The 26290-nt window shown below is 46.4% G+C and overlaps 1 protein-coding gene across 5 annotated transcripts in view; it reads right to left on the bottom strand.

Moving 5' to 3' along the window:
- The window catches only part of LOC137434149 (dehydrogenase/reductase SDR family member 4), a 106004-nt gene that overhangs the window by 69276 nt on the left and 10438 nt on the right, over window positions 1–26290 (bottom strand). The window contains exon 1 of one of the 5 annotated variants that reach the window (XM_078785743.1): window positions 18442–18976. The exons of the other annotated variants lie outside the window; for them this stretch is intronic. Coding sequence (XP_078641869.1) covers window positions 18442–18455 — 14 coding nt within the window. The 5' untranslated portion in view covers window positions 18456–18976. Of the gene's footprint in view, window positions 1–18441; window positions 18977–26290 lie in introns of those variants that run through there. 5 annotated transcript variants of the gene reach the window in all.

The following is a 26290-nucleotide window of genomic DNA, read 5'->3' on the forward strand; positions in this document are numbered from 1 at the left end:
CGCAAAAGACCCAGGGGACGCAAAAGACCCAGGGGACGCAAAAGACCCAGGGGACGCAAAAGAGCCAGGGGACGCAAAAGACCCAGGGGACGCAAAAGACCCAGGGGACGCAAAAGACCCAGGGGACGCAAAAGACCCAGGGGACGCAAAAGACCCAGGGGACGCAAAAGACCCAGGGGACGCAAAAGACCCAGGGGACGCAAAAGACCCAGGGGACGCAAAAGACCCAGGGGATGCAAAAGACCCAGGGGACGCAAAGGACCCAGGGGACGCAAAGGACCCAGGGGACGCAAAGGACCCAGGGGACGCAAAGGACCCAGGGGACGCAAAGGACCCTGGGGACGCAAAGGACCGTGGGGACGCAAAAGACCCAGGGGACGCAAAAGACCCAGGGGACGCAAAAGACCCAGGGGACGCAAAAGACCCAGGGGACGCAAAGGACCCAGGGGACGCAAAGGACCCAGGGGACGCAAAGGACCCAGGGGACGCAAAGGACCCAGGGGACGCAAAAGACCCAGGGGACGCAAAAGACCCAGGGGACGCAAAAGACCCAGGTGACGCAAAAGACCCAGGGGACGCAAAACACCCCGAAGAAGCAAAACACCCCGAAGACGCAAAACACCCCGAAGACGCAAAACACCCCGAAGACGCAAAACACCCCGAAGACGCAAAACACCCCGAAGACGCAAAACACCCCGAAGACGCAAAACACCCCGAAGACGCAAAACACCCCGAAGACGCAAAACACCCCGAAGACGCAAAACACCCCGAAGACGCAAAACACCCCGAAGACGCAAAACACCCCGAAGACGCAAAACACCCCGAAGACGCAAAACACCCCGAAGACGCAAAACACCCCGAAGACGCAAAACAACCCGAAGACGCAAAACACCCCGAAGACGCAAAACACCCCGAAGACGCAAAACACCCCGTAGACGCAAAACACCCCGTAGACGCAAAATACCCCGTAGACGCAAAAGACCCCGTAGACGCAAAAGACCCCTGTGGGAGAATACCAGAATATATGTTCTGATATATTTGTTCTCATATACTTCTTTTCCAAAATGTGTTTTCTGTGTGGCTCTGTATAATGAAACCTGGAGAGGAACATTCCTGTTTCGGATGGGTCAAAAAGGGAATGACCTGTGGGGAACGATAAAGGTGCTTTTACCATTTGAGATAATAACTGTCAAGGAAAGGGCTTTGGAACCCTTCAGGAGGGAAACCAGAGGTCTCAATGACCAGGCCAAAGGCCCGGTGTAAGGCCTGGAATTCCATGCCCGAATAAGGAGATTTGTGCAACAAAGGGGGGGGGGGACTTTTATTAGATAAAAAGGAACTTCAAGGAGAACGCTGCGCTGACCAAGGAACGGAGGAGAGATCTGCGCACAGAAGAAGACGGTGGAGCCTTTGCCACGACCGGCAGAACGATGCTTCGTTAAATATTAGTCAGTTCATTAGTTAGTCAATATCTTGAATTGGTACGCTCATGTAACAACCCTCTACAGTTTAATAAACATTGTGTGAGAACCAAAGGAGGAGTTTTTCTTTGTCGTAAGATTAGGGATTCTTCAAGAATTGGTGGCCCGTACGGGGATATACACTGTGAAGTTCGACAAGAAGACCAGGTCTAAGGTAAGAGTGCCTCTTTTTGATCTTTACAGAACGATATAAGAACCCACTTTGTTTAAAGTTCCCTAAGTCTTTACAAAATGGATAAAAAGGACTTGCTAAATTTTTACATACATTTTAATATGGACAGAATGGCGATTTTTTTCAACGTGGATGTGAGGGTTTGCGATTTCCAGCGAAAAAGAGCGACCTTTTCCGATGAATAACGATTTTTTCCGCTATTTCTAACGACTTTTGTAAATATATATGAATTTGATCGAAAAGTGCATGGCTTTTTGTAACGGCATAGGTAACGCACGTAAATCATTGCGCCGTGGTTCATTTGACGCGGATGGTATATTTGTGTACGCACATGCACTCCTTGCTCATGTTTAAATGCAAACCCTGTCCCTCTGTCCCTCTCTCGCCTCTCTCCCTCATTTCACTCATCCGTCATCCTTCACTCATCCCTCATCCTCACTCCCTCACTCCCATCGCTTTCCCCCATCTCTCCATCTTTCCCTCTTCCTTTGGCCCAGCCTGGTGCATTGTATGGCGATTGGAAACACTCCTTCCCCCCTTGACCTCCGCTCCTCCCCCACCACCGCACCTCCACCCTGACCATATCCTGATCTCCATGCTTTTCCACCCCCCCACCACCACCCACCACCACAACCCCCCCCCCCCCCCACCACCACCATCACCACTCCCCCCCACCACCACTCCCCCCCACCACCACCCACCACCACAACCCCCCCCCACCACCCCCCACAACCACCACACTACCACCACCATCACCCGTCTATTCTGATCTCCACTCCTCATTTTTTCAATGATGGTCTGACTGTCTGTTAATGTCTATTGATCATGGTCACTGACATCAATGAAATTTGTGAAAGCACAACTTTTTTCGATAAATAACGATTTTTCCGCTATTTTTAACGATTTTTATTTCCATTCAGCGATTAAATATGGGGCTAAATCACGCTGTTAATGTGCGCTTTGGCTCGTAAATTGCGGTGACAGAGACGTGCTGCAACTTATTAGCGAAGCGCGTTCGCACGTACACAAAACTATTTATATCTCTGAAACGGCTGGTTCGATTTTTATAAAATAAACTTCCTGTTGAAGAGCAGACCCGTGAGCCAACAAGGATATCAATCGCGATCTTGAAAGACTCGTTTTGCGTCGGTAAATGTAATTCTGCACAGCGATGGCCATCGTGCTGCATGGGTTATTGTGTATTCATGGCGGCACATATCGTGACGTCACTCCCGAACGCGCCCAAACAGGGACGTAGTGCGTTCACACACACGCAAAGGCGTGTTCGCACGTACCAAGCAAATGCTCAGTGACCGCTTCGCGAGTCAAACCGTAGGTAAACGCTGAGCACACGTACATGGTACGTGCGGGCCAAACGCACGTAGATAGTTCACCTGAGTGCGTGCAACGCGCACTCGAGTTTTGCACGGTTGTTCACATGCCTGTCCAACGTGCATGAGATGCGTGGCATTTAGGTCAACAACAGGTGTGTGTGTGTGTGTGTGTGTGTGTGTGTGTGTGTGTGTGTGTGTGTGTGTGTGTGTGTGTGTGTGTGTGTGTGTGTGTGTGCGCTTGCGACGTCAGTGTGTAGGTGTGGAAAATTCCGTGCTGTGCGTGCGGTGACGTCATTGCGTTTGATCATCATGTTAAAGGGCGGTTGTCGGATTGTCTTGCATCCATTGCTGAGATATGTGGGAAAAACGATATCATGCGTGGATTTTTTTTAGCAAATAAGTCTGAATTGTCAATAGTAACTTCAGTTTTGGGTTGAAGTTCATACAGTGCAGGCAAATTGAGGAGCACCGGGAGTCTCCATTAATTTTGCATTTTAAGGTGGTACAAGGCTGGTGCGGATCGTTACTCCCGCCGTTTACCCGCGCTTCCGTGAATCTCTTCGCTTTGACATTCAGAGCACTGGGCACTGTTGATGATGTCGTTTCTTCCGTCTGTTGTTCATCGCCTGTCTTGCTGTTTTTTCTTCCCTCCTCATTTCTTATTTCTTCTTCTTTTTCTAATTTATTTGTGTTGCTCCCTGTCCCTCTTGCTCCCGCCCCTTCCTTCCTCTACCCTTCCCCTCCCTCTCCCTTCAAACCCTTATCCCAGCTTGTCCCAGCTTTTCTAGCTTCCCTGCTTTGTCTGTGTCCCCGTTTTTTTTTACCACCACTGCCTAGTACATTCCTTCCTCTCCCCCCCCCCCCTCACTCCTTCCCTCCATTCACTCCTTTGTGCCCCCTCTACCCTAACCCTGGTCCTGGCCCTAACCCCCTCCCATCGCACCCCCCCTTCCCTCCTGCACCCCTTTCCCCCTCCCTCCCCACCCCCTTCCCCCAACCACCCTCCCGCTCCCTTCCACCACCTTCCCGCTTTGTAATATGATGTTTTCACCTGTAATTATTCCTATAGTTGAATCCCGATCGGAAAAATATACATTTTTTAGGATTTTCATTTTTTGGGCGGCCATCTTGGATGTCAGCTAAAATTCATCCAATTATTATACAAAATGATGAGAGGCGATCCCATGTCACTGGGATGCAGAATCTATAAGGCAAAATCATTAAATGTACATTTGAAAATTTATTTTGGATTCGAATGCTTCATTTGTTTCAATTGATGCATGAGGTGGAAATATGTCCTGCAGGTCAACTGTTTTTTTCCCTGAACTCCTTGCCATGAGATGTTATGTTTTCATTTTATTGGTTATTATAAATCAATATTCATATGTTGTGTAGGAAATATTATCATAGACACAGAAATCAGGATTGTGGGTTTTTTGCCAGGATTTTTTTCTCAGTGATTTTACGATGGCTGTGTTAAAACACACCGACCAAACCAAAATTGTTCTGTGCAGACAGACAACTATATGGGTTTAAATGTAATATCCTCTTTTTGATGGAGGTCATAGGCTGAGTGGGAAGCATATCCTCGCTCCTTGGAGGGCCCCCAAGAAGCGGCTTTGTGTTTCCCACTTGTAAATGGGGAATCAGGCTGTATTGAGCTAAATGGTGTTCTATTGAATTCCTTAAGATTTTTTGGCTGATATTTTTTGTAGTTGAGGGTGTGGAACAACATATTATTGTTCCTTTGATAGAGCTTGTGATTTTCCATTCTCTTCCAGGCTCCTTTGTAGGATTGGATAGGGAAATGGATTAGAATGGACAAATATTTTTTTATCGGTTAAACCTTTTGGCTGAACTTTTGAGTTAGTTTTCAAAATTGAAGTTGGACCAAATTGAAAAAGGGATTAAGCATGTTGTCTTTTAATTGGTTTAAAAGTCAATTCTTAAAGAGGGAGCATTGATGTCCTCGAATTGCAATCAGAACATTGTGATGATTTTTTGAGGGAGATAAGTGATTTTTTTCATTTTTTTCATTTTTTAATATTCATTTCATTTTTTCGCATTTTTAATTTTCATTTTTTTTCTTTTTATTTTTTATTCATTTTTTCTTTTTCTCATTTTATGATTTGAATGAAAGTGCCCTCTTCCCCCCCTCCCCCTCCACCCTAATCCTAATCCTAACCATAACCCCATCCCACCATCATCCACCCTTTCTAAGTCATGTAATATTACTGATTGTATGAGGCACGTTGTGCTGTGTTTTTTTTCTTCTTTCAGGATCCTATAGGATTGTTGATCCCATATCCCATGTTAATCCCATGTTGATTTGGCATATCACCTCATTATGTGTCCTTTATACTCACCTCTCATTTCTTTTCCCCCCTCTCCCTCAAACCATGGCCCCATGGTGCTAAAGTAATGAGTGCGATGATACGACACAGTTGAAATGGTTAAATGTCACTTTATGAGTGTAATGGTTCGCACAGCAAGTCCAAGGCAGGGGACAGCATTAACACAAAATCTCTGGAAGCCTTGTAAGGGAAATAAGATATAAAACACTAAAGTAATGAGTGCGACCAATAATACACAGTTATCTTTAGGATAATGAAATGTGTCGTATTTCCCATAGTATTAATACCCCTAATTGTGGCTTGTTCCTATGTCAAGCTCTCATTTTAATTTTTTTCTCTTCTTCTTTATTTTTCAATAAAGCATTGATTTTTGATTTTTGTTTTGAAAATGATTCGTCTCTTCTTCTTCTTTATTTCGAAATGCTTATATAGGAAATGTTTGTTCTTTTAAATGGAAGAAATATTTATTGTAATTTAATTAAATGTGGTAGGTGGGCAACACCACACGGCATACCTCTCTTTGAGGTGTGCGGAAACCCTGGAACATTTCAGAAATCATGACGATACTGAAATGGTGTAATTTAATTAAATGTGGTAGGTGGGCAGCACCACAAGGCATACCTCGCTTTAAGGTGTGCGGAAACCCTGGAACATTTCAGACATCATGATGATTTTTCATGTCAACTGAAATGGTGTAATATTGTGTAATATGGTCGACCTTGTGTATTTTTTGTTTGTTGATTATATTTTACGATTTTTGGTACGACAAAGTGGCAGGCGAAATAGAAGCGATTTTTTAAAAATTTTTTTAACGATTATTCGATATTGCTATGACTTCTTGTCAATAGGTATACTAAGTGGTCAGGAGGTAGCCTTTTGCTATATACAGTTTTAATTTTTATTGTTGATTATACCACATGGATGTGGTGATAAAGGAAATGTTTGTTTGTTTTCAAATGGATGATTATGATATGACTATGATTATGATAGTGATGATAATTATGATAATGATTTTAAGATCATGATGTTATGATTGACAGGAATGAGATCATGAGGTATCGTGTAAAATGATTGCACGGGCTTAAAGGACAACTTTTGAGCCCTGTAGGATTAACGATGCATGACAAGTAATAGGGTTAAATGAAGTGTCAAATTTCAGCAGGATCGGATTACAATTGGCAAATAGTGTGAATTAATTGTCATTTATTGGTAAGAACACTTCAGGAGTTTTACGAAATTTTAATTGTCAGGAAGTTTGGGTACCATTTAAAATTGGGACGTTTTCTCAGTGACCTGTTTCATACCTGGTTGATTAATCTTGGCTGACTATCTCACAAATTCAGGGTTGGGTTGCCTTCAGAGGTTGCTAAAGTCGAATTTGTGATATAATGGCCAGACATGATTGGAAAATATGTCAGATATGATCCAGAGGCAGAACGGTGATTTGTCAATTGACAAAAGCTATAGGTCAAAGGTGACGACCAATGATCATATATCTCCATCAGTGGATGGAACTGTTCTGGCAACATTGGGAAACGGCTTAGGTATAGAGTTATCTGATTGGTTAATGTGATTTATTGATGAATATTGATGACTTGATTTAATTGAATAAATTGATTGATTGAATGATGAAGGTGAAGTCTCAAGAAAGAAGTTTTGAGATATTTGTGAGACATTAAATGTGAAGAAAACCTTGGAAAAAGAGCAAGGTGGTGAGTATATATATAGATATATGTGCGGTTACTATTCTGTGTGATTTCCCCTTCAACAGAATGGGATATCTGTGGATTCACCCATTTCATACTGACCCCTTTGACCCATCTGCAACGCCGATCAGTGCGATTGGGGTGTGGGCAAGCCACAGGACAGGGAGACTCTCTGGCAATCACTTGAAGTCATCAATTGCGAAGGTGGAGAGATACTTCCTGTGAGACTACAGAGTCGAGCTTATAGGAAACAAGCTAGGCAACAACACATCCAACGCTACTTTGATAAAAGGTGGAACAAACCCTAGTGGATTTTATTTACAGTACATATAGTACAGGTGTGTACAGGTGTATTCCAAAGCGCAGATCCTAGTAATTTACCTGGTACATTGAGTGAATACTGAGTGTTATTCACATACAGGCAGAATGGGGAATGGAGCCTATAAGAATACACAAGGACAACCAGATATTCCAAAAAAATGTACTTGTGCATATTATATGTACGACCGTTATGGTGAAGAGACTATTAGTGAGGTTGAAAATTGGTATTTGTGGACAAAGGGACATGCTAAGGAGTTTCCAAGCGATGGTACATTTGAGCGAAGTCGATTGGAGAGATTAGGACAAGAATTGAAAGCCAGGAAGCAACAGAATTTAACAGGAGACTGGCTTACATTCCATTATTGGGATGTTGAATCCAGGGAATGGGAACAGCATGAACAGATAATGGACCTAGAACGTAAAATAAAAAGAATACGGGATACATTGGAGGAGATAAATGCACAACTGCCCTCGAAAATAGGAATAAAAGTGACAGTTGTCCCAACTGATTCCCATTTGTCTCCCCAAAAAGAACAGTACAGAGAATTTTTTTATGGTTCAGGAGATAACCAAAGATCGCAGTGGCGACCCAGGGATCCAGAGATGCAGCCCAGCAATACAAGTGAACAGGTGGACAGACCAGGCAATGACAGAAACCGGTGTTTCAATTGTGGAGAAATGGGACATTGGAAAAGAAGATGTCCGTATGTCAATAAAAGACAATGTCACAAGGGCAAACCAAGATCAAGGGTACCAGTACTTACTGGTACCTCAGATAACGATTAGGCCTTCATTGCTGCAGATCCCAAATGACGATTGGCCTCAACAGATTAAATCATTAGACCAACATGAATAACTGTTGACGCTTCTTGTGTCTGAAAAGTCTGAAAAGTTTACGGAGCAAGAATGACTTTTACTTTTTGCTTGTTAGCGAATTAATAATTAATTGATCAGATGCCAAAACTGGATATTGTTGGAACATGAATTAAAAGATCCAGAATTAGAGTTCATTCTGGAAGCCTCATATTTGCCAATTATACATGTGGTTTTAGGGAGCATTTTGGGCAAAACAATTTTTAAATTTTTTTTTATATAAAAGTGTGGAACATTGCTTTGCAAATTTTTGGAAACCAAGTGACAAGCCTCACATGATCATCAGGTGGGAATTTTGGACTATTCTTGTGCATGATTGATAGGTCAGTGGTCGACTGACATGTAAATGGATGTATTGTCAAATTTGGATACATTGTTGTGGGAACCAAAAGGGTAATTTCAATGTGACGTTATAGGGTTTTTTTTTTTTTCTGAAAATAAACTTTTTGCCTATTTGTGTAATTAGCGTTTCTAACATTAAAGGACAAATTTTGCGAAATTGAAATAAAATTGACACCTAGCTTGATCTGTTAATAATGGTTCCAACGCAAACAAATTTACATAATGCTTGGGTTTGTGTGTTTGTGTGTCAATGTTTGTATTTTTGTTTTTTTTGTGTGTCAATCTTACAAGATTGTTGAAACTGACAATGTGTTCGTCTGGACATAGATAGTTTCATGTGGATGGGATCAAATATCCAGATAATTCGTAAAATAAAATAGAAATATAATTTGATTATGAACATTATCTCTTTTGTCAAGGGAGATGGAATATACAGATTTGATGTGCTGGGTTATGAGCAGCCATTAATTAATAGTAAAATTGTGAGTAGTTTTGGGATTCCGTTGTTGATAGAATTTATATGAGAATAAAAGCTATTTATGGATATGAGCTTCATAACAAAATGAGAGTACAAAATTAGCCAAATTTGGAAGAGGTCTTACACTGACTTCCCAGAGTACTCTACTCATGGATTTTTGACATATATGAACTTGACTTTTACCAGCATATAAATTGTGCTGTATGTATGTATGGATGTGTCTTAGGCATAGATGATATGGGCAGATAGTGAAGAAAATTTTGCTGAATTGAACTATTGTAAGTTTTAAAACGGAATGCATTGTGCATCTTAAAACCAAGGGGCAGACATGAACACGCTGTTACATTATTTACACTCAGAACACGATGTTACGTGTACCTGCAACATATTTTGTTAATCTGGCACACCTATATTGGCATACAGGTGTTAGTAGTATTCACTAGGTGCATGAAATGGATGAGCAACAGTTAAGGGGGCGTAAAACCATTTATTTGAATATGTTCTACAAAAGTAGGGGTTTCAATAAGTGGTAGCTGTACACATGGGATTCACCAAATTAAGTTATGGAGTTTAAACAAAGTTACTGGCAAACAGAGGGGAATGGATAGTAAATAAATTCTTCAATGCTGGGTAAATTAAGTGAGATATTACAAAGACTTATAAGAGCTATTGTTCTTCCTTATAGCAATAGAAAGAAAATTAGATCTGTTTATAAAATGAATTTGCTGACCCTTTGAAGTTAATTCTTTGAATTGATTGTTTCACTAGTATTTGGAGTTCAAATTGGGAATGGTCTGGTAGAGCTTTGGTTAAAACCTTTGGTTGCGGTATTTTGGAACGAATTGACAGACCATAGGAAGTTGATAAGAATAGAAACAAATATGAACCCCGGGAGATAGGGGGACAGGGTAAGGCAAATAATCAGATTTATGTTAAGAATTAAGGGATTTTTTTTCTCTTTATTCACCTTTTCGGACGTATATGCTTGCTAGTTATGAGTTTGGTATATAATGTTGAATGTCATTGACATATAATTATGTTATAGGTATGGGCATATATAAGGGGTAGCTCACATGTTTTACAGATGGATACAGGTGGGACAAAGGGAAAGACCTTATCAAGACAAGCCAACAAATCAGGGGAAAACAGAGACTTCTACTTCGGATACTCCTTGAAAATGGTGATATTTATCCTAGGGATGAGTTCTCTGGTAGTGGGGACTCTGTGTTGCATGCATTACTTCGGGGTAATGAGAGAACAAAACGCAACATTGGTGGCCGACATACAGATATATGATTATGCGGTATGACATAAACAAAGGAGAAGTTTGTTGGAAGATAGGGACACACCTTTAGAACCCGATGGATTACACGGGATTAATACTTTTTTACATTTAGCCCACACAAGGGCTGATATAGCAAATGAAAGTAATTGTTGGATATGCACACAAAGGCCACATTCTAGTGAGAACGGAGTACCATTGGAGGCAGTTCCTTTTGGTTGGGATGAATTATGGAGTCGCTTCCCAAAGAGGTTGGGAGCAACAAAACCTGATTTGCCAATGGCGATGATGCTAGGGGACGTTGGTTGGGAGAAAGGGGGATACACATGCGAAGAATTTGCAGACAGTTATAGGCCTAAATATGACAATGAAGTTATGCCCCCTTACGTAACTATTCAACAACAAATGAAAGGGCTCCTATGTTTCATCCGACATCGAACCACAGAGAATAATAAGTTTATGGGAAACTTCACCTGCCACCATTATAGTTACGAGTTGGGCTATATGAGATTGCTTGTCCCAGTAAGGGACACTAGCTTAAAGATGATATTGTTGCGGATATGGGATTTGGCCTCCATATCCGCTTGTAAATATTCCCCTATTTCCCCAATACTCCCCAACTATCCCCAATCCCCCATTCCCTAGTCCCATTGTCTGTAAACAACACTCTGTAGAACCGACCTTCCCCTTTTTCCCCCATTAAATGTCGTGCCCAGGTCCACCGCATCTCACGTAGACAACTTTCGGACATCTTGCTAGTTATTCTTAGTCTATGTCAGTTAAGGACTCGTTTCCATTAATTCTGACTCTTCGTTGCACCAGAATGTGATTGTATGGCACCAGTAGTGAGTTTAGGACCTCCCCATACCTCCTCCCATCTTCCTCATGAAACCACAACAACAACAACTACAACAACAGCGCGCGGGGAGTGTGCGTCCTCACTCCGGCTCGGTTAGCCGCCATTGCCCATGTGCTCCAGGTTACCTCCAGGTTACGGGGTTACCACGAAGGGGCTGGCTGTCAGCTCCTCGTCAAGGGCGGAGCCCGGTAACCCCCCCGCACCCAATAAGAAGCGGCGGGCCGATTCCATCTGGGGCGGAGCTAACGAGCCGAGGGCGTGTCACTCCCCGCTGGATATGCGTAGCGGCTTACCGGACGTGACGTCAGATGCGCCCGAGCTTGAAAAGAGAAGTCGCCACCTCCGAGCGCGGAGAGACCTCCCGCATCTCTGGACCGGACCGGGTCGATTCTGCCCCCGAGCCAAGGTGCACCTTGAGCCTCGACTACCTGCCCTTCCTTGCCATCAATCCCCGTGTGAGTCAGTCTTGTCCTGTTTATCTGTGGTCTGTCAGGGTTACTATAAGACCGTGATTAAGTGCCTACCTTCCTATGCTGTACCTCTCATCCCTGTAATCTCAACGTTCCGAAATATTATAACCTCCTCCGGAGGTCTTGAGAACTGTACCCCTGGTGTCGTGTCATTTTAACCCAGCCGTTGTGTCCTTTCCTCAATTGATTTAGCGTAGCGCGACTCGGCCAACGTTCGAGTATAATCAGGTAAACTGTGCAGACGCGGTCATACCAAACCGCTCGGTAAACCAACATCCACAACCGCGTCTGTAACATTTGGTGTCGAGGAGTTGGATTCGGACCTGGGACTAAATTCAGTTAGGCCCAAATTTTGGAACACCAATTGTACCATTAGGGTAACATTTTGGTGTCGGGAAGTGGAATTCGATCCGGAGCGCGTTTCACGCGCTCGAAATTATAACGGCGAAATTTGATTTTGTTTTACGAAAATAAAAACCCGAATTTTGAAAGTCGCGCTATGGCAGACCAAGACGGCTGGGTTCCGGTAGAGGAGAGTGAGGCAGGGTCGATCCAGGACCAAATTGAGGGACATGAGGAGAGCGAAGCAGTGAGGGTAGCAGACGCACGAAATGGCGCCTCGCACATGGCCACGGCGACCATGCCCGCGACCGTGGTAGCGCCGCTGGTGGATTCGAACCTTTTCCTCCTGCAAATGAGGGCCCTTATGGAACAAATGGGTGAGCGATTGGAGGGCCAAATGGGGTCCAATAGCGAGAAATTGAGGGATGACATGGGGGCCCAGATCGGGGGGTTAGGGAGTAGAATAGAGGGATTAGACAATAGATTAGGGGAAATACAGGAGGGGTTAATGGGGGTAGAAAACAGAATGGCCGTTCAGGAGAATCAAATGGAAGGGATGAAAAAGGGGTTAGAGGGGTTAGAAAACAGTATGGAAGGCAAATTGAGGGACATGAGGGACCAAGCGGAAAGGGAAGTTAAACAAATGGGGCAGCAGATAGAGGGGGTCAGAATGGGGGTAGAAACCAAACTGGATGCTCACAGGGAGGAAATGGAGCAGATGAGGGTGGCATCTGGGCAGGAGATGCAAGTGATGGGAGAGGAGATCAGAAGAGGTGTGAGTGAGGTCGGAGGAGTGCGCGAGGAGGTGAGGCACTGTAAGGAGCACATGGAGAAGGAGGTGAGAAAGGGGACTGTAAAGTTACAAGGGGGCATAGAGGACCTGACGCAGGAGGTGGAACAGCTGACGGAGGGACAAAAAGGACTAACGGAGCAGGTTCAAAGGAACACTGCGGTATTAGGAGGGTTAAAGGCGACACAGAAAGAACTAAAAGATGACTTGATAGCGACGAAGAGGGAATGTCAGATGGTACGTGAGGGACTGACCACGAGGTTGGACGAAGTGATAGAGGTAATGGAGACGAAGGACCGGCAGGTGAGGACGCACATGGAAACGGTCAAGGTAGCCTTAGAGGACGAACTTGAGGAGACGTACCGGGGAATAAAAGAGGTGAAGCAGAAATTAGAAGAAGTGGAAGAAGGGGTGAGCGAAATTAAGAAGCGACGGAGAGAGGATAAGAAAGAGATAAAAGAGGAAGTAAAAGAATTGGTCCAAAGTCTGTGTTCGGATCGTGATGATGTGCTCATTAACCGGATGAGGGATTCGCAGGTGATGGAGGAGAAGCGAAGAGGAAGAGGACCCGGTGTAAGTGGTGACCAATATGGTCGTGCGTATGATGCGCCAGGGGATTTAAGAAGCTTGGGGGTCGAGATGGACCCGGGTGTTCGTGAGAGGCCGTTGGTGAAGTGTGCGACAGGTCTGGTGTGCGAAAAAGGAGGTGTGCAAGAAAGTCCGACTCTGGGGTGTGTGAGGAAAAAGTGCGTGCCAAGGAGTGAGGGTGCTGGCGAGAGTGAGTCGGTCGTAGCGCGTGTGCGAGGGAGCACATGGAAGCGCGGTGTGGTAAGTGTTACAGAGGGTGTGACGGGAGAGTGTGCGCGAGAAAGGTGTGTGACGGACAGGTGCATGGGGAAAGAGTGCGCTGTCAAAAGTAAGGAAGAGTGTCCACCTGTGGTGAGTGTTACAGAGGGTGTAACGGGAGAGTGTGCGTGGGGAAGGTGTGTAACGGACAGGTGCATGAGGAAAGAGTGCGCTGTCGGGAGTAAGGGTGAGTGCGCTGTCAAGAATGGAGGTGAGAGTAGTAAGAGTGACACGGAGCGTGAGTTGGTTGTGACAGGTGAGAAAGGAAGCACACCTGGAATGGTAGAGCGTGAGTGGGAATGCACGCTGGAATTGGTAGTGAGGCACGTGGTTGGGTGTGCGAGTGAGAGCACACCTGTGATTGTCACAGAGGAGGTGACCGAGGAGGGGGCGCGAAGAGGTGTGTTGGTGAGGTGTGCGACCGACGAATGTGTGCCAAGGTGTTCGGTGGTCAGGTGTGTGACCAAGTCTGTGAGTGGAATGAGAGTACCTGGGTGTGTAAGGAAAGGTACGACGAGGAGCATGGAGCCGGCTGGATGTGTGAGCAAGGAACGGGCTGCGGGGTGTAAGCATGCAGGTGAGGCATCGAAGGTAACCGGGTTAGAGGTTAGAGCGACTTTTAGCCGAATCGGGCCCTCGGTGCGTGCTGGGCCTCGCGTGGAACGGCCGCATCCGTGCTCCACCAGGCGGAGCGGGCAGCTCGATAGGAAGGGTCGTCATGGCGACCACTTTTTGTTGAGACGTGCCGGCAGGTCGAGATCCGGACATTGGATGGCTCCGTGCCGAGATGGTGCGTGGGATCTCGGCCCGGGTAAACCTCCTTCCCTGCACCGAATGCGGGACGTATCCAGCCGCTGGCACCAAACAACCCGCATTCATTGCTTGGCTTTACGAAGCCGGGCTTTGGATAGGAATTGGCGCACCGAGAGGCATTAGTGAGTAGACTGTGTGATGAGGTTAGTGTTTTGGACCCAAAATTAGAGAAAAACAAAATTTGATGATTGGCAAAGGATTGGCAGTAATGATTGGCAGATGATGGGTAGTGATTGGCAAATTTTTGATTTGTGGAAATTTGATGTGCAAAATTGGTAGTGAGCGATGGGCCCGGTGGGTAAGGGTGGCAACTCTGCCACCCTTCCCATAGTGGGGCAAAGGAGCAATAGCTTATGGGGTGTATGGCAGTGAAAACTAGCCCGGGTGGGTTAGGTTATATTGTAGGGATCTAGCGAAGATGACAGTAGGTAACGTTAAGGTTAGTTAGTGACTGATACCGGTAGTGGGGACGCAGGTAGATTAGTGTGGATTATAATGACGTGGGAGTGCAATAGTTTAAAGGGACGACTGGGAAGCGCAAGTTTCAGAGGGGAGTAGTTAGATGAGATGATGCTGTGTGAGAGCTGGACAGGTGTGTGGAGCAGTGTGTGAGTAGTGAGTGTTGTGGATCAGCGCGAATGCGCTTGGGGAGAGAAGGGTGCAGGTGGCACCAGGTGTGAGAGCACAGGTGTGCAAGTGCAGGTGTGTGGAATACATGGAGGATTGGAATGAGTGGTGTGGAGAGAGTTGGAGTAAGTGGTACGGAGTGGTGTGCATGGTGCGAAGGTGTGGATGGGGGAAGAGTGGACCCCTTTCACGAGTACCCGGGGCGGGTAGTGTAAGTGTTAGGTAGAGGGTATAGGTAAATTGTGGTTGGATATTGGCATTTGTGGTGCGGTTGCAGAATGGTATTGTGGATGGGTGCATTAGTGTTGTGGAAATGGCTGGGCGTGTAGCCTGTTAGTGTGTGTAGTTGGTTGGGCACTCCACCACTGTGAGGATGTCGGCCAGGTGAGGCCGCAGGTGGGCTCTGGGAGCCGGTAGTTGTGGATGGGGCCCGAGGATCCGGAGGACGGACCCGGGTAGCCCAGTGCCAGAGAGGGCACTGAGTGGGGAGAGCGCCAGAGGGCCTTCCCCAGGTATTTAGGTTAGGGTAAGGAGCAGGTAAGCTCGGAGGCAACTGCAGTGGTGGAGGTGTGCAGGTGGGTAGACCTGCTGGGAGAGTTACACGTCGCGGCCCAGAAATTGTGCGAGGGCACCGGGAGATGAATCGGGGGAGTGAGACCCCAAATTGAAAAGCACCACAGTTTGGGCAATGGGAATTGGTTTTTAGAACCCATAGTGTAAGAGGGCCAATGGTTTGGCAGGAGAAAGACCCCGGGTAATGTAAAGTTGTTAAAGTCATTTAGGAAATAGTTAGGATTGATGAACCTGTCGCACCATACGCAGCCACTTGCCTGTGGTGATGATGACTCCACACCTGTGTTTTCTTTGTTCTGTGTTGCAGGAAATAAGAATTGCTGTTGGATTTGTGAGACGCATCACGACGTGGATGAGACATTGGGGTGATTCCATCTCTCCCTCCTTAGGAGGGACTGATGATGAATTGGTGATGGCAAATTATGATGTTGAGTTAGAGATGGCAAATTTTGATGAGAGTTGGAAATGGCAAAATTGATTGGTTAGGAGGGAGAGAGGACGAATTTGGTTTATGGGAGGAACGGGGAAGACAGTAGGGACGTTTGTTGATTTGTAAAATAGATGTTTATGGGTAGTGTTGTGTTTTGTGGATACAGTAAGGGGTAAGGGAGGGGCCATGTAGGTTACCTGGTGGGGGGGGGGCGTACGGTAGGAACGTATCTGTCTCACCTGGTTCCCATGTGCCCCCAGTGTGCATTACCTTACATTGCGTGCACTTTTGCGCCCTTACCACCTTACTCACTTGTCTTTTCTTTTGTCTCCCACCTCCGAGGATCTGGCTTTGGGGCAGAGAGAGAGGAGGGAGAGGTGCTGGCTCCGCAGTTGTGGGCCTGCACTTTCGCTGCTTGCTGCCGGGATTGATACACCATATGGACCGCAATGTTGGTGGCCGCCCACAATGGACCGCAGTTCTTTTGCGGGCATGCACCACCCGTTGATGGACCTCTGGGTCAACGTGGCACCTATGCCATACAGGTGAACCACTTATAGTTGGCCCCCCTGACGGCCACAAATAGGAAATGGACGCGGTTGGCGCCTTTCTTTATTTTTAAAGAAGCAAGAAGGCCAAGTGCACCACACGAAGAGCAAGAGACACCTGCAGGGTTAGGGGTTGTTGTTTTTATTTTAATGAACAATGGTGACTGCACCGGATGGTGCTGACTGTATGTAGGGGGTGGTGCTTTTGGTGCTTGGATGGGGTGCTCTGCACATTATTAAAGGCCGTAAGGCCACAGAGCACTCGTGGGTTGGTGTATCGATGCTGGCATGCGTGCTCTCTCTATGCATAACATCTGCATGTGTTCCTCCAAAAACAGGTCCTGGATCGTAGTGTAAATATCAGTGTAGTATTGTAAATAAGCTCCCTACCGGCTGTATGTTTAGTTTGCGAATTCTTTCCGCGATTCGGTTATCCTGTGGGTGTGTTTCTGTGAGGAGAAGGGTGCAACGTCGCAGGGGGACATATTTACTCATTTGTGAATATCTGTAAAACTGTCGCACTCAGGGTAGAGTTAATAGTAGAGGGAACTACATCTGAGTGCCACACTAAAATAGGTAAAAATTTATCGGGTCGGGACGCCCCGAGGGTAGAGAAGGCTGCAATGTTGCGGATATGGGATTTGGCCTCCATATCCGCTTGTAAATATTCCCCTATTTCCCCAATACTCCCCAACTATCCCCAATCCCCCATTCCCTAGTCCCATTGTCTGTAAACAACACTCTGTAGAACCGACCTTCCCCTTTTTCCCCCATTAAATGTCGTGCCCAGGTCCACCGCATCTCACGTAGACAACTTTCGGACATCTTGCTAGTTATTCTTAGTCTATGTCAGTTAAGGACTCGTTTCCATTAATTCTGACTCTTCGTTGCACCAGAATGTGATTGTATGGCACCAGTAGTGAGTTTAGGACCTCCCCATACCTCCTCCCATCTTCCTCATGAAACCACAACAACAACTACAACAACAGCGCGCGGGGAGTGTGCGTCCTCACTCCGGCTCGGTTAGCCGCCATTGCCCATGTGCTCCAGGTTACCTCCAGGTTACGGGGTTACCACGAAGGGGCTGGCTGTCAGCTCCTCGTCAAGGGCGGAGCCCGGTAACCCCCCCGCACCCAATAAGAAGCGGCGGGCCGATTCCATCTGGGGCGGAGCTAACGAGCCGAGGGCGTGTCACTCCCCGCTGGATATGCGTAGCGGCTTACCGGACGTGACGTCAGATGCGCCCGAGCTTGAAAAGAGAAGTCGCCACCTCCGAGCGCGGAGAGACCTCCCGCATCTCTGGACCGGACCGGGTCGATTCTGCCCCTGAGCCAAGGTGCACCTTGAGCCTCGACTACCTGCCCTTCCTTGCCATCAATCCCCGTGTGAGTCAGTCTTGTCCTGTTTATCTGTGGTCTGTCAGGGTTACTATAAGACCGTGATTAAGTGCCTACCTTCCTATGCTGTACCTCTCATCCCTGTAATCTCAACGTTCCGAAATATTATAACCTCCTCCGGAGGTCTTGAGAACTGTACCCCTGGTGTCGTGTCATTTTAACCCAGCCGTTGTGTCCTTTCCTCAATTGATTTAGCGTAGCGCGACTCGGCCAACGTTCGAGTATAATCGGGTAAACTGTGCAGACGCGGTCATACCAAACCGCTCGGTAAACCAACATCCACAACCGCGTCTGTAACAATATCTTTGTATTGGGAAGGAACTTGGACAACAGATACTACATGGACCTATAATAATACATATTTTATATGTGGACACAAGGCGTATGCGTATCTCCCACTGACATGGTCAGGATCATGTTTTCTTGGGTTTGTACTTCCACACATGCGCTTGTTAACGAAGTCACCAATGCGTATCCTGCATTCTAAGCAAAAACGAACAGTTAGTATGGGAGAACGGGTTGGAATGGTAGTATTTCCATTTTATGGAACCTGGAAGGCAGGCCATGAGCTATGGCAAATGGCATTGGCTATAGAAACATTGGCAAATAAAACAGCTAGTGGATTGACACAACTTACAAGTGAGCTGGCAGCAACAAGAACCATGGCATTACAAAATCGTATGGCATTAGATATGCTGTTAGCGGAAAAAGGAGGTACATGCGCAGTGATTGGTACAGATTGTTGTACATACATACCTGATAATTCAGGAGACGTTTATAACATAGCCGATACAATAAGACAAGAGGGAGCAAGATATCACGATTATGTGAAAGGGGGTGCTTTTGCATGGTTGGAAAACACATTCGGAGGAGTGGCAGCTAAGATGCTCCAATACTTGTTTGTTGGAACAGTAGTTATATTGGCAATAGTTTTAGTGGTGGCTTGCTTAAAAGCCTTAGTGACGGTGGGTTTGAATAAGATAACAAATAACACTATGATAGTGCATGAAGCACCACGTGAAGAAATAAATGAAGCAACAAATGAGGAAATACATGTGGAACCACAAGAGGAAGACTTTTATGGCGACATGAATGTTGAGATTAAAAGATTGAATCAAGTAATGTTGCAAATGAATACAGTAGAGTTAAGATAAGGCATAACAAACCATTGCGAATTGTGTCCGTTTTACAAGTTAGTGAACTCATATCACCATAAGTTACACTGTTAAAGAAAAAATTGAGGAGGACTATGATAATAATACATTATGCATAGTTTGCTGTTTGCAAGATTTGGTGGGAATTAGATATTGTTGTTTGTGATTTTAATTATATACACTCATTAATAATGCATTTATTTTCTTTGAGTAGTGTTAAAATACCTGCAAGAGTTTAATTTTTGAATTATATTAACCTGAAAGCAATTGTGGATGTTATGCTTAGTTTAGTAGTATAAAACACATCCCTGATTTGAATATTGTTCGTGTGAAGCTGTTATAAGATATACATGATTAGTTAAAATATAGTGATTTCATGTTACAATGTACCCCATCTGATTCAATCTGTGTGGCGAGCAGATATAAATGTGGCTGAGTAAAGGAAAGACCAGGTCACAAATGGAGTGATAATGACATCTGGAAAGAAGTTCGAAAAAGAAAATTTGTGGCTAAAATGAAGTTAATTTTGGCATACCACCTCCTCCTCAAAGAATGGTGAAGACATACTCCTTTGTAAGATTGGAGATGGATGTTTACCTTCACCAAGGGAGATTTATGTGACCATTGGCCTGTATCACACTGCAACATATGAAAGAAGGGCGATCACCTACTTTTGTTTGAATGCCTCGAACATTCATCACGTCAGCAATTGTAGGACGGCGACATTTTACCTGCAACTTCCACGGGATGCGGTGACGTGTGTTATTACTTCACCAACTTCCGGGGAGCCAGCATGGAGCTGCAAGCGAACGGCTGTGCTTTTTCCTTCATAACAGCTGTGCACGATTCTGCTGGTTGCTCCTGGTATGGACCATGGACAACTTGAACGCCATGGTCCCAACATCGTTGCAGATGCATTTGGCATCCCTGTTCCACATCTTGCTGGTCAACCAATATCACATCAACACTTGCTCCATACTCATGATGAGTGAGGAGGCAAGTCGACGACAATTGGATGAAGGCCTTGTTCAAATCTACTATGGCTCACAGCAAGAGTGGCAAGAATGTTACATGCAGAGCAGGGTCAGTTTGTGACTCCGCCCAGCTATTACAACAGCATAAAATCCGACGCAAAATAGTGTAGGTGCCATGAAGACATCAGAAGATAATGTTTCATACTTGAATTTCAAACACGAGTTATCAGCCCCTTCTTTTCAACAAAAATGCTTTATTATTTTAAACTAGGGCATGCCCGTACTATATATATATATCTAAAATTATATCCCCCCCCTCTATTTACATGAAATGGTTTGGTCCATTCGCAAAGCCAAAGCGAACGGCTTGCGAGTACGGTGACAATCCCCCCCCTCTATTTACATGAAATGGTTTGGTCCATTCGCAAAGCCAAAGCGAACGGCTTGCGAGTACGGTGACAATCCCCCCCCTCTATTTACATGAAATGGTTTGGTCCATTCGCAAAGCCAAAGCGAACGGCTTGCGGAGTTTGGTAAATAAATCGCCATAGCTCGGTAACTATTTCTCCGATTAATATGAAACCTTGAAAAGGCACATCCTCGGGTCCCCAGCAATATACCTGGCAAGTTTCAAGTATATCGGACCCGTGGTTGTCGAGAAACAGCGGTCACAGACAAACACACAGACACACAGACACACACACACACAGAGATTACTGGAATTATAGATAGATGATGAACTGAAATTGTTGTGTTTTGGTAAAGGTGAAGTGTTGTATGCTTTCTGCAAATGAAGCTAATTGCATTATCAATATGGAAAGAGAAATGTTTTGTGAACATATTCTTCCAGAATGACGGTGTATGCCTTATGCATGGGAAAATAGGATTACCAAATTTATGGTTTGAATATTAAATAGGTTGATGTTTAGATTAATGATTAATATAAACAACAAAAGAAAAAATGAGGGATTGTGGGAGAATACCAGAATATATGTACTGATATATTTGTTCTCATATACTTCTTTTCCAAAATGTGTTTTCTGTGTGGCTCTGTATAATGAAACCTGGAGAGGAAAATTCCTGTTTTGGATGGATCAAAAAGGGAATGACCTGTGGGGAACGATAAAGATGCTTTTACCATTTGAGATAATAACTGTCAAGGAAAGGGCTGTGGAACCCTTCAGGAGGGAAACCAGAGGTCTCAATGACCGGGCCAAAGGCCCGGTGCAAGGCCTGGAATTCCATGCCCGAATAAGGAGATTTGTGCAACAAAGGGGGGGAACTTTTATTAGATAAAAAGGAACTTCGAGGAGAATGCTGCGCTGACCAAGGAACGGAGGAGAGATCTGCGCACAGAAGAAGACGGTGGAGACTTTGCTACGACCGGCAGAACGATGCCGAGTTAAATATTAGTCAGTTCATTAGTTAGCCAATATCTTGAATTGGTACGCTCATGTAACGACCCTCTACAGTTTAATAAACATTGTGTGAGAACCAAAGGAGGAGTTTTTCTTTGTCGTAAGATTAGGGATTCTTCAAGACCCCGGAGACACAAAATACCCCGTAGACGCAAAAGACCCCGTAGGCACAAAAGACACCATAGACGCAAAAGACCCCATAGACGCAAAATACCCCGTAGACACAAAATACCCCGTAGACGCAAAATACCCCGTAGACGCAAAATACCCCGTAGACGCAAAATACCCCGTAGACGCAAAAGACCCCAAAGACACAAAAGACCCCAAAGACGCAAAAGACCCCAAAGACGCAAAAGACCCCAAAGACGCAAAAGACCCCAAAGACGCAAAAGACCCCGTAGACGCAAAAGACCCCGTAGATGCAAAAGACCCCCGTTACGGCCTGAAGCACACCAAACCAAGCCTTCAATCACACTGTCTTTATTTATGGATTATCACATGAAAATCTCTTCTGACACAAAAAACCAAGAAGGGAGAAAAGAGGGAAAAACCTGAATAGGCCGGTCCAAGAGTAGGCCGGTCCAAGAGTAGGCCGGTCCAAGAGTAGGCCGGTCCAAGAGTAGGCCGGTCCAAGAGTAGGCCGGTCCAAGAGTAGGCCGGTCCAAGAGTAGGCCGGTCCAAGAGTAGGCCGGTCCAAGAGTAGGCCGGTCCAAGAGTAGGCCGGTCCAAGAGTAGGCCGGTCCAAGAGTAGGCCGGTCCAAGAGTAGGCCGGTCCAAGAGTAGGCCGGTCCAAGAGTAGGCCGGTCCAAGAGTAGGCAGGTCCACGAGTAGGCAGGTCCACGAGTAGGCAGGTCCACGAGTAGGCAGGTCCAAGAGTAGGCCCCAGGGCAGGCCCAGTAGTAGGCCACATGGCAGGCCCAACACTAGGCCCCAAGGCAGGCCCAGCACGAGAGGGTAGGAGTAGGCAAGTCCATGATTAGGCCCCAAGGCAGGTCCCAGTGGTGGGCAGCCACAGTTCGATCAACGTCACCCTTCAGGTGGAGAGATTGCAGCTGGAAACTCTACAACCCACCCGAAAAAGCACTCTGCCTTAAGCCCTCCTCCAAAAAGCCAATCACTCCTCTGACACCTTCCTGGCCACTCCCCCACCCCACAGCCAATCATAGGCTTCATACACATGGACCAAACCACTTGGTCTAACTCACAGAGGGGTGTGGGGGAAGAAAGAAGAAAAAGGTCACAAACCGTAACATCCCTTAGACGCAAAGGACCCCGTAGACGCAAAAGACCCCGTAGACGCAAAATACCCCGTAGACGCAAAATACCCCAGAGACGCAAAATACCCCGGAGACGCAAAAGACCCCGTAGACCCAAAAGACCCCGTAGACGCAAAAGACCCCGTAGACACGGAATCTTGTGGTGAGGCTATTGCCCAGAAACAACTTGCTTTCGTCTCCTGGAAATCAAATCCAACGGAAGGAAATCTCATGTCCTTTCACAAAGCCCGAAACAAGTGTGTGTCCACCCTCAGGAGAGCCAGGAAACAATATCTCTCCGTCCTCAGGACCGAACTCTTATCTGTCTCCCTCTTCCAAATCCTGGTGGCGTCTGGTAAAATCTGTTTCTGGTGTTTGTTCCCCCTCCATCCCCTCCCTCACCTTAAATGGCCACATGGCTGACTCCGCACGTGAAAAAGCTGAATGCCTCAACTCTGTGTTTGCCTCTAAATCTTGTGTCCCAAACCCATCCCTCTCTGTACCCACCGTACCCAGTCGTACCCAGCTGCTCCTGGACTCTGTGTCCTTTCCTCCTGACAAGGTGGAAAAGTTTCTGTCAACCCTCGACTCTGATTCTGCAACTGGACCTGACGGCATCAGCCCACGGGTCCTAAAATCATGTTCTTCCGCTCTTTCACTCCCTCTCTCTGTTCTCTTCACCCTCTCTTTTGCTCAAGGTCATCTTCCATCTGCTTGGAAATCTGCCCACATCACCACTTTGCACAAAAAAGGGGCAAAAACAGATCCCAGCAACTACAGACCAATCAGCCTTTTCCAATTATCAGCAAAGTCATGGATTCCATCATTGCTTCAGATATGAAATCTTTCCTCTTCTCCAATGGCTTGATCTCTGATCATCAATTTGGTTTCAGACCTGGACACTCCACTCTGGACATGCTGCTTCTGCTTTCTCAACAATGGATGGAGGTCCTCAATGCCAAACAGGAAATTAGAGCAGTCTCCCTTGACATATCACGTGCCTTCGATACGGTCTGGCACCCCGCTCTGCTCACCAAACTCTCCTCTTTTGGTATCCATGGAAATCTCCACGCATGGCTGGCGGACTTCCTCTCTCGTCGTAGTCAACGTGTGGCCCTGAATGGGTTTCTCTCATCTCCTCTTCCTGTTCAGGCTGGAGTTCCCCAAGGCAGTGTTCTGGGCCCTGTGCTTTTTCTGGTCTTCATCAATGATCTCTCTGACTCTCTTGAAAATCCTCTCTATCTCTTTGTTGACGACTCTACTCTCTGTCACTCCATTCTTCATCCCTCAGATCGGCAGTCTGGAGCCTCCTCACTCTCTGCAGACCTTGACAAAATCACAGACTGGGCAAACAAGTGGAACATGTCTTTCAATCCTGACAAATCTCACACTCTTACGATGTCTCTCCGAAAAGACCGACTGGACAACCCTCCCATCCACTTTCTGAATAATCCTCTCCAAGAAGTTCTGTCACTCAAGCTTTTGGGTCTCACTATCTGCCATGATCTTTCCTGGAAAAACCACATTTCAAATCTGGCCTCCAAAGCCAGTCGCCGACTGGGCATCCTCCATCGTGCGAAGTCCTTCCTTGGCACACCTGAGCTCCTCACCACATACAAGGCTTTCATCCGCAGCTCAATGGAATACTGCTCTCCCCTCTGGGCTGGTGCTCCTGCCTCACACCTAGCTCGCCTTCACACTGTTGAAACCAAAGCATTCAGAATCATTGGAATCACCCGCGATGAAGCTAACTCCAAGGGCCTCTCACTCACTCACCGCAGGCAGGTTGGTGGTCTTTCCGTCTTCTACCGACTCCTCTCTGGCCTTGCCCCCCCAGCTCTCTCTGGGCTCTGTCCCGCAAATATTCCTACAGGTCGCACAAGATCTGCCTGCAACCCTCTTTTGGTTAAACTGCCAAAATCAAGACTCTCTGCTCACCTTCACTCCTCTTTTCTCCCGCCTCTGGAACAAACTCCCTCACTCTCTTCAATCCCACTCCACCCTCCAAGTCTTTAAAACAGCTGTTCACCACCATCTCTTATCTTCCCCCATCCAAAACCTTGATCCTTTCTACCCCCGCTAATTTCACCCCAATTCCACTTTTTGAAATACCAACTTCTGTCCTGGAAGTCCTTGGTGTCCTTGTGCTTTATACTTCTCCATCCCCCCCCCCCCCCCCTTCCCATGCCTCCTCCCCCCGGGCCCTCTCCCTTCCACACATCTCCCTGCTCTCGGATGTTGTGTTTGTGTGCTTCCCCTTTTCTCCCTATCTTGTCTTCCGCTCCCTCTTTTTGTGTATCTTGTTTGTCTGGTCGATTTGTTTGTGAAGTAAATGTTAGCTCTTTCACGAGCCTCAATTCAGTATACAAAAAAAAAAAAAAAAAAAAAAAAGACGCAAAAGACCCCGTAGATGCAAAAGACCCCGTAGACGCAAAAGATCCCGTCGACGGAAAAGACCCCACAGACGCAAAAGACCCCTGTTACGGCCTGAAGCACACCAAACCAAGCCTTCAATCACACTGTCTTTATTTGAGGATTATCACATGAAAATCTCTTCCTACACATAATACCAAGAAGGGAGAAAAGAGGGAAAAACCTGAATAGGCCGGTCCAAGAGTAGGCCGGTCCAAGAGTAGGCCGGTCCAAGAGTAGGCCGGTCCAAGAGTAGGCCGGTCCAAGAGTAGGCCGGTCCAAGAGTAGGCCGGTCCAAGAGTAGGCCGGTCCAAGAGTAGGCCGGTCCAAGAGTAGGCCGGTCCAAGAGTAGGCAGGTCCAAGAGTAGGCAGGTCCACGAGTAGGCAGGTCCAAGAGTAGGCCCCAGGGCAGGCCCAGTAGTAGGCCACATGGCAGGCCCAACACTAGGCCCCAAGGCAGGCCCAGCACTAGGCCCCAAGGCAGGCCCAGCACGAGAGGGTAGGAGTAGGCAAGTCCATGATTAGGCCCCAAGGCAGGTCCCAGTGGTGAGCAGCCAGAGTTCGATCAACGTCACCCTTCAGGTGGAGAGATTGCAGCTGGACACTCTACAACCCACCCGAAAAAGCACTCTGCCTTAAGCCCTCCTCCAAAATGGCCAATCACTCCTCTGACACCTTCCTGGCCACTCCCCCACCCCACAGCCAATCATAGGCTTCATACACATGGACCAAACCACTTGGTCTAACTCACAGAGGGGTGTGGGGGAGGAAAGAAGAAAAAGGTCACAAACCGTAACATCCCTTAGACGCAAAAGACCCCGGAGACGCAAAAGACCCCGTAGACGCAAAAGACCCCGTAGACGCAAAAGACCCCGTAGACGCAAAAGACCCCGTAGACGCAAAAGACCCCGTAGACGCAAAAGACCCCGTAGACGCAAAAGACCCCGTAGACGCAAAAGACCCCGTAGACGCAAAAGACCCCTGTTACGGCCTGAAGCACACCAAACCAAGCCTTCAATCACACTGTCTTTATTTGAG

This window comes from Myxine glutinosa, chromosome 10 (genome assembly GCF_964187855.1).
Source record: "Myxine glutinosa chromosome 10, kmMyxGlut1.1, whole genome shotgun sequence".
Lineage (NCBI taxonomy): Eukaryota > Metazoa > Chordata > Myxini > Myxiniformes > Myxinidae > Myxine > Myxine glutinosa.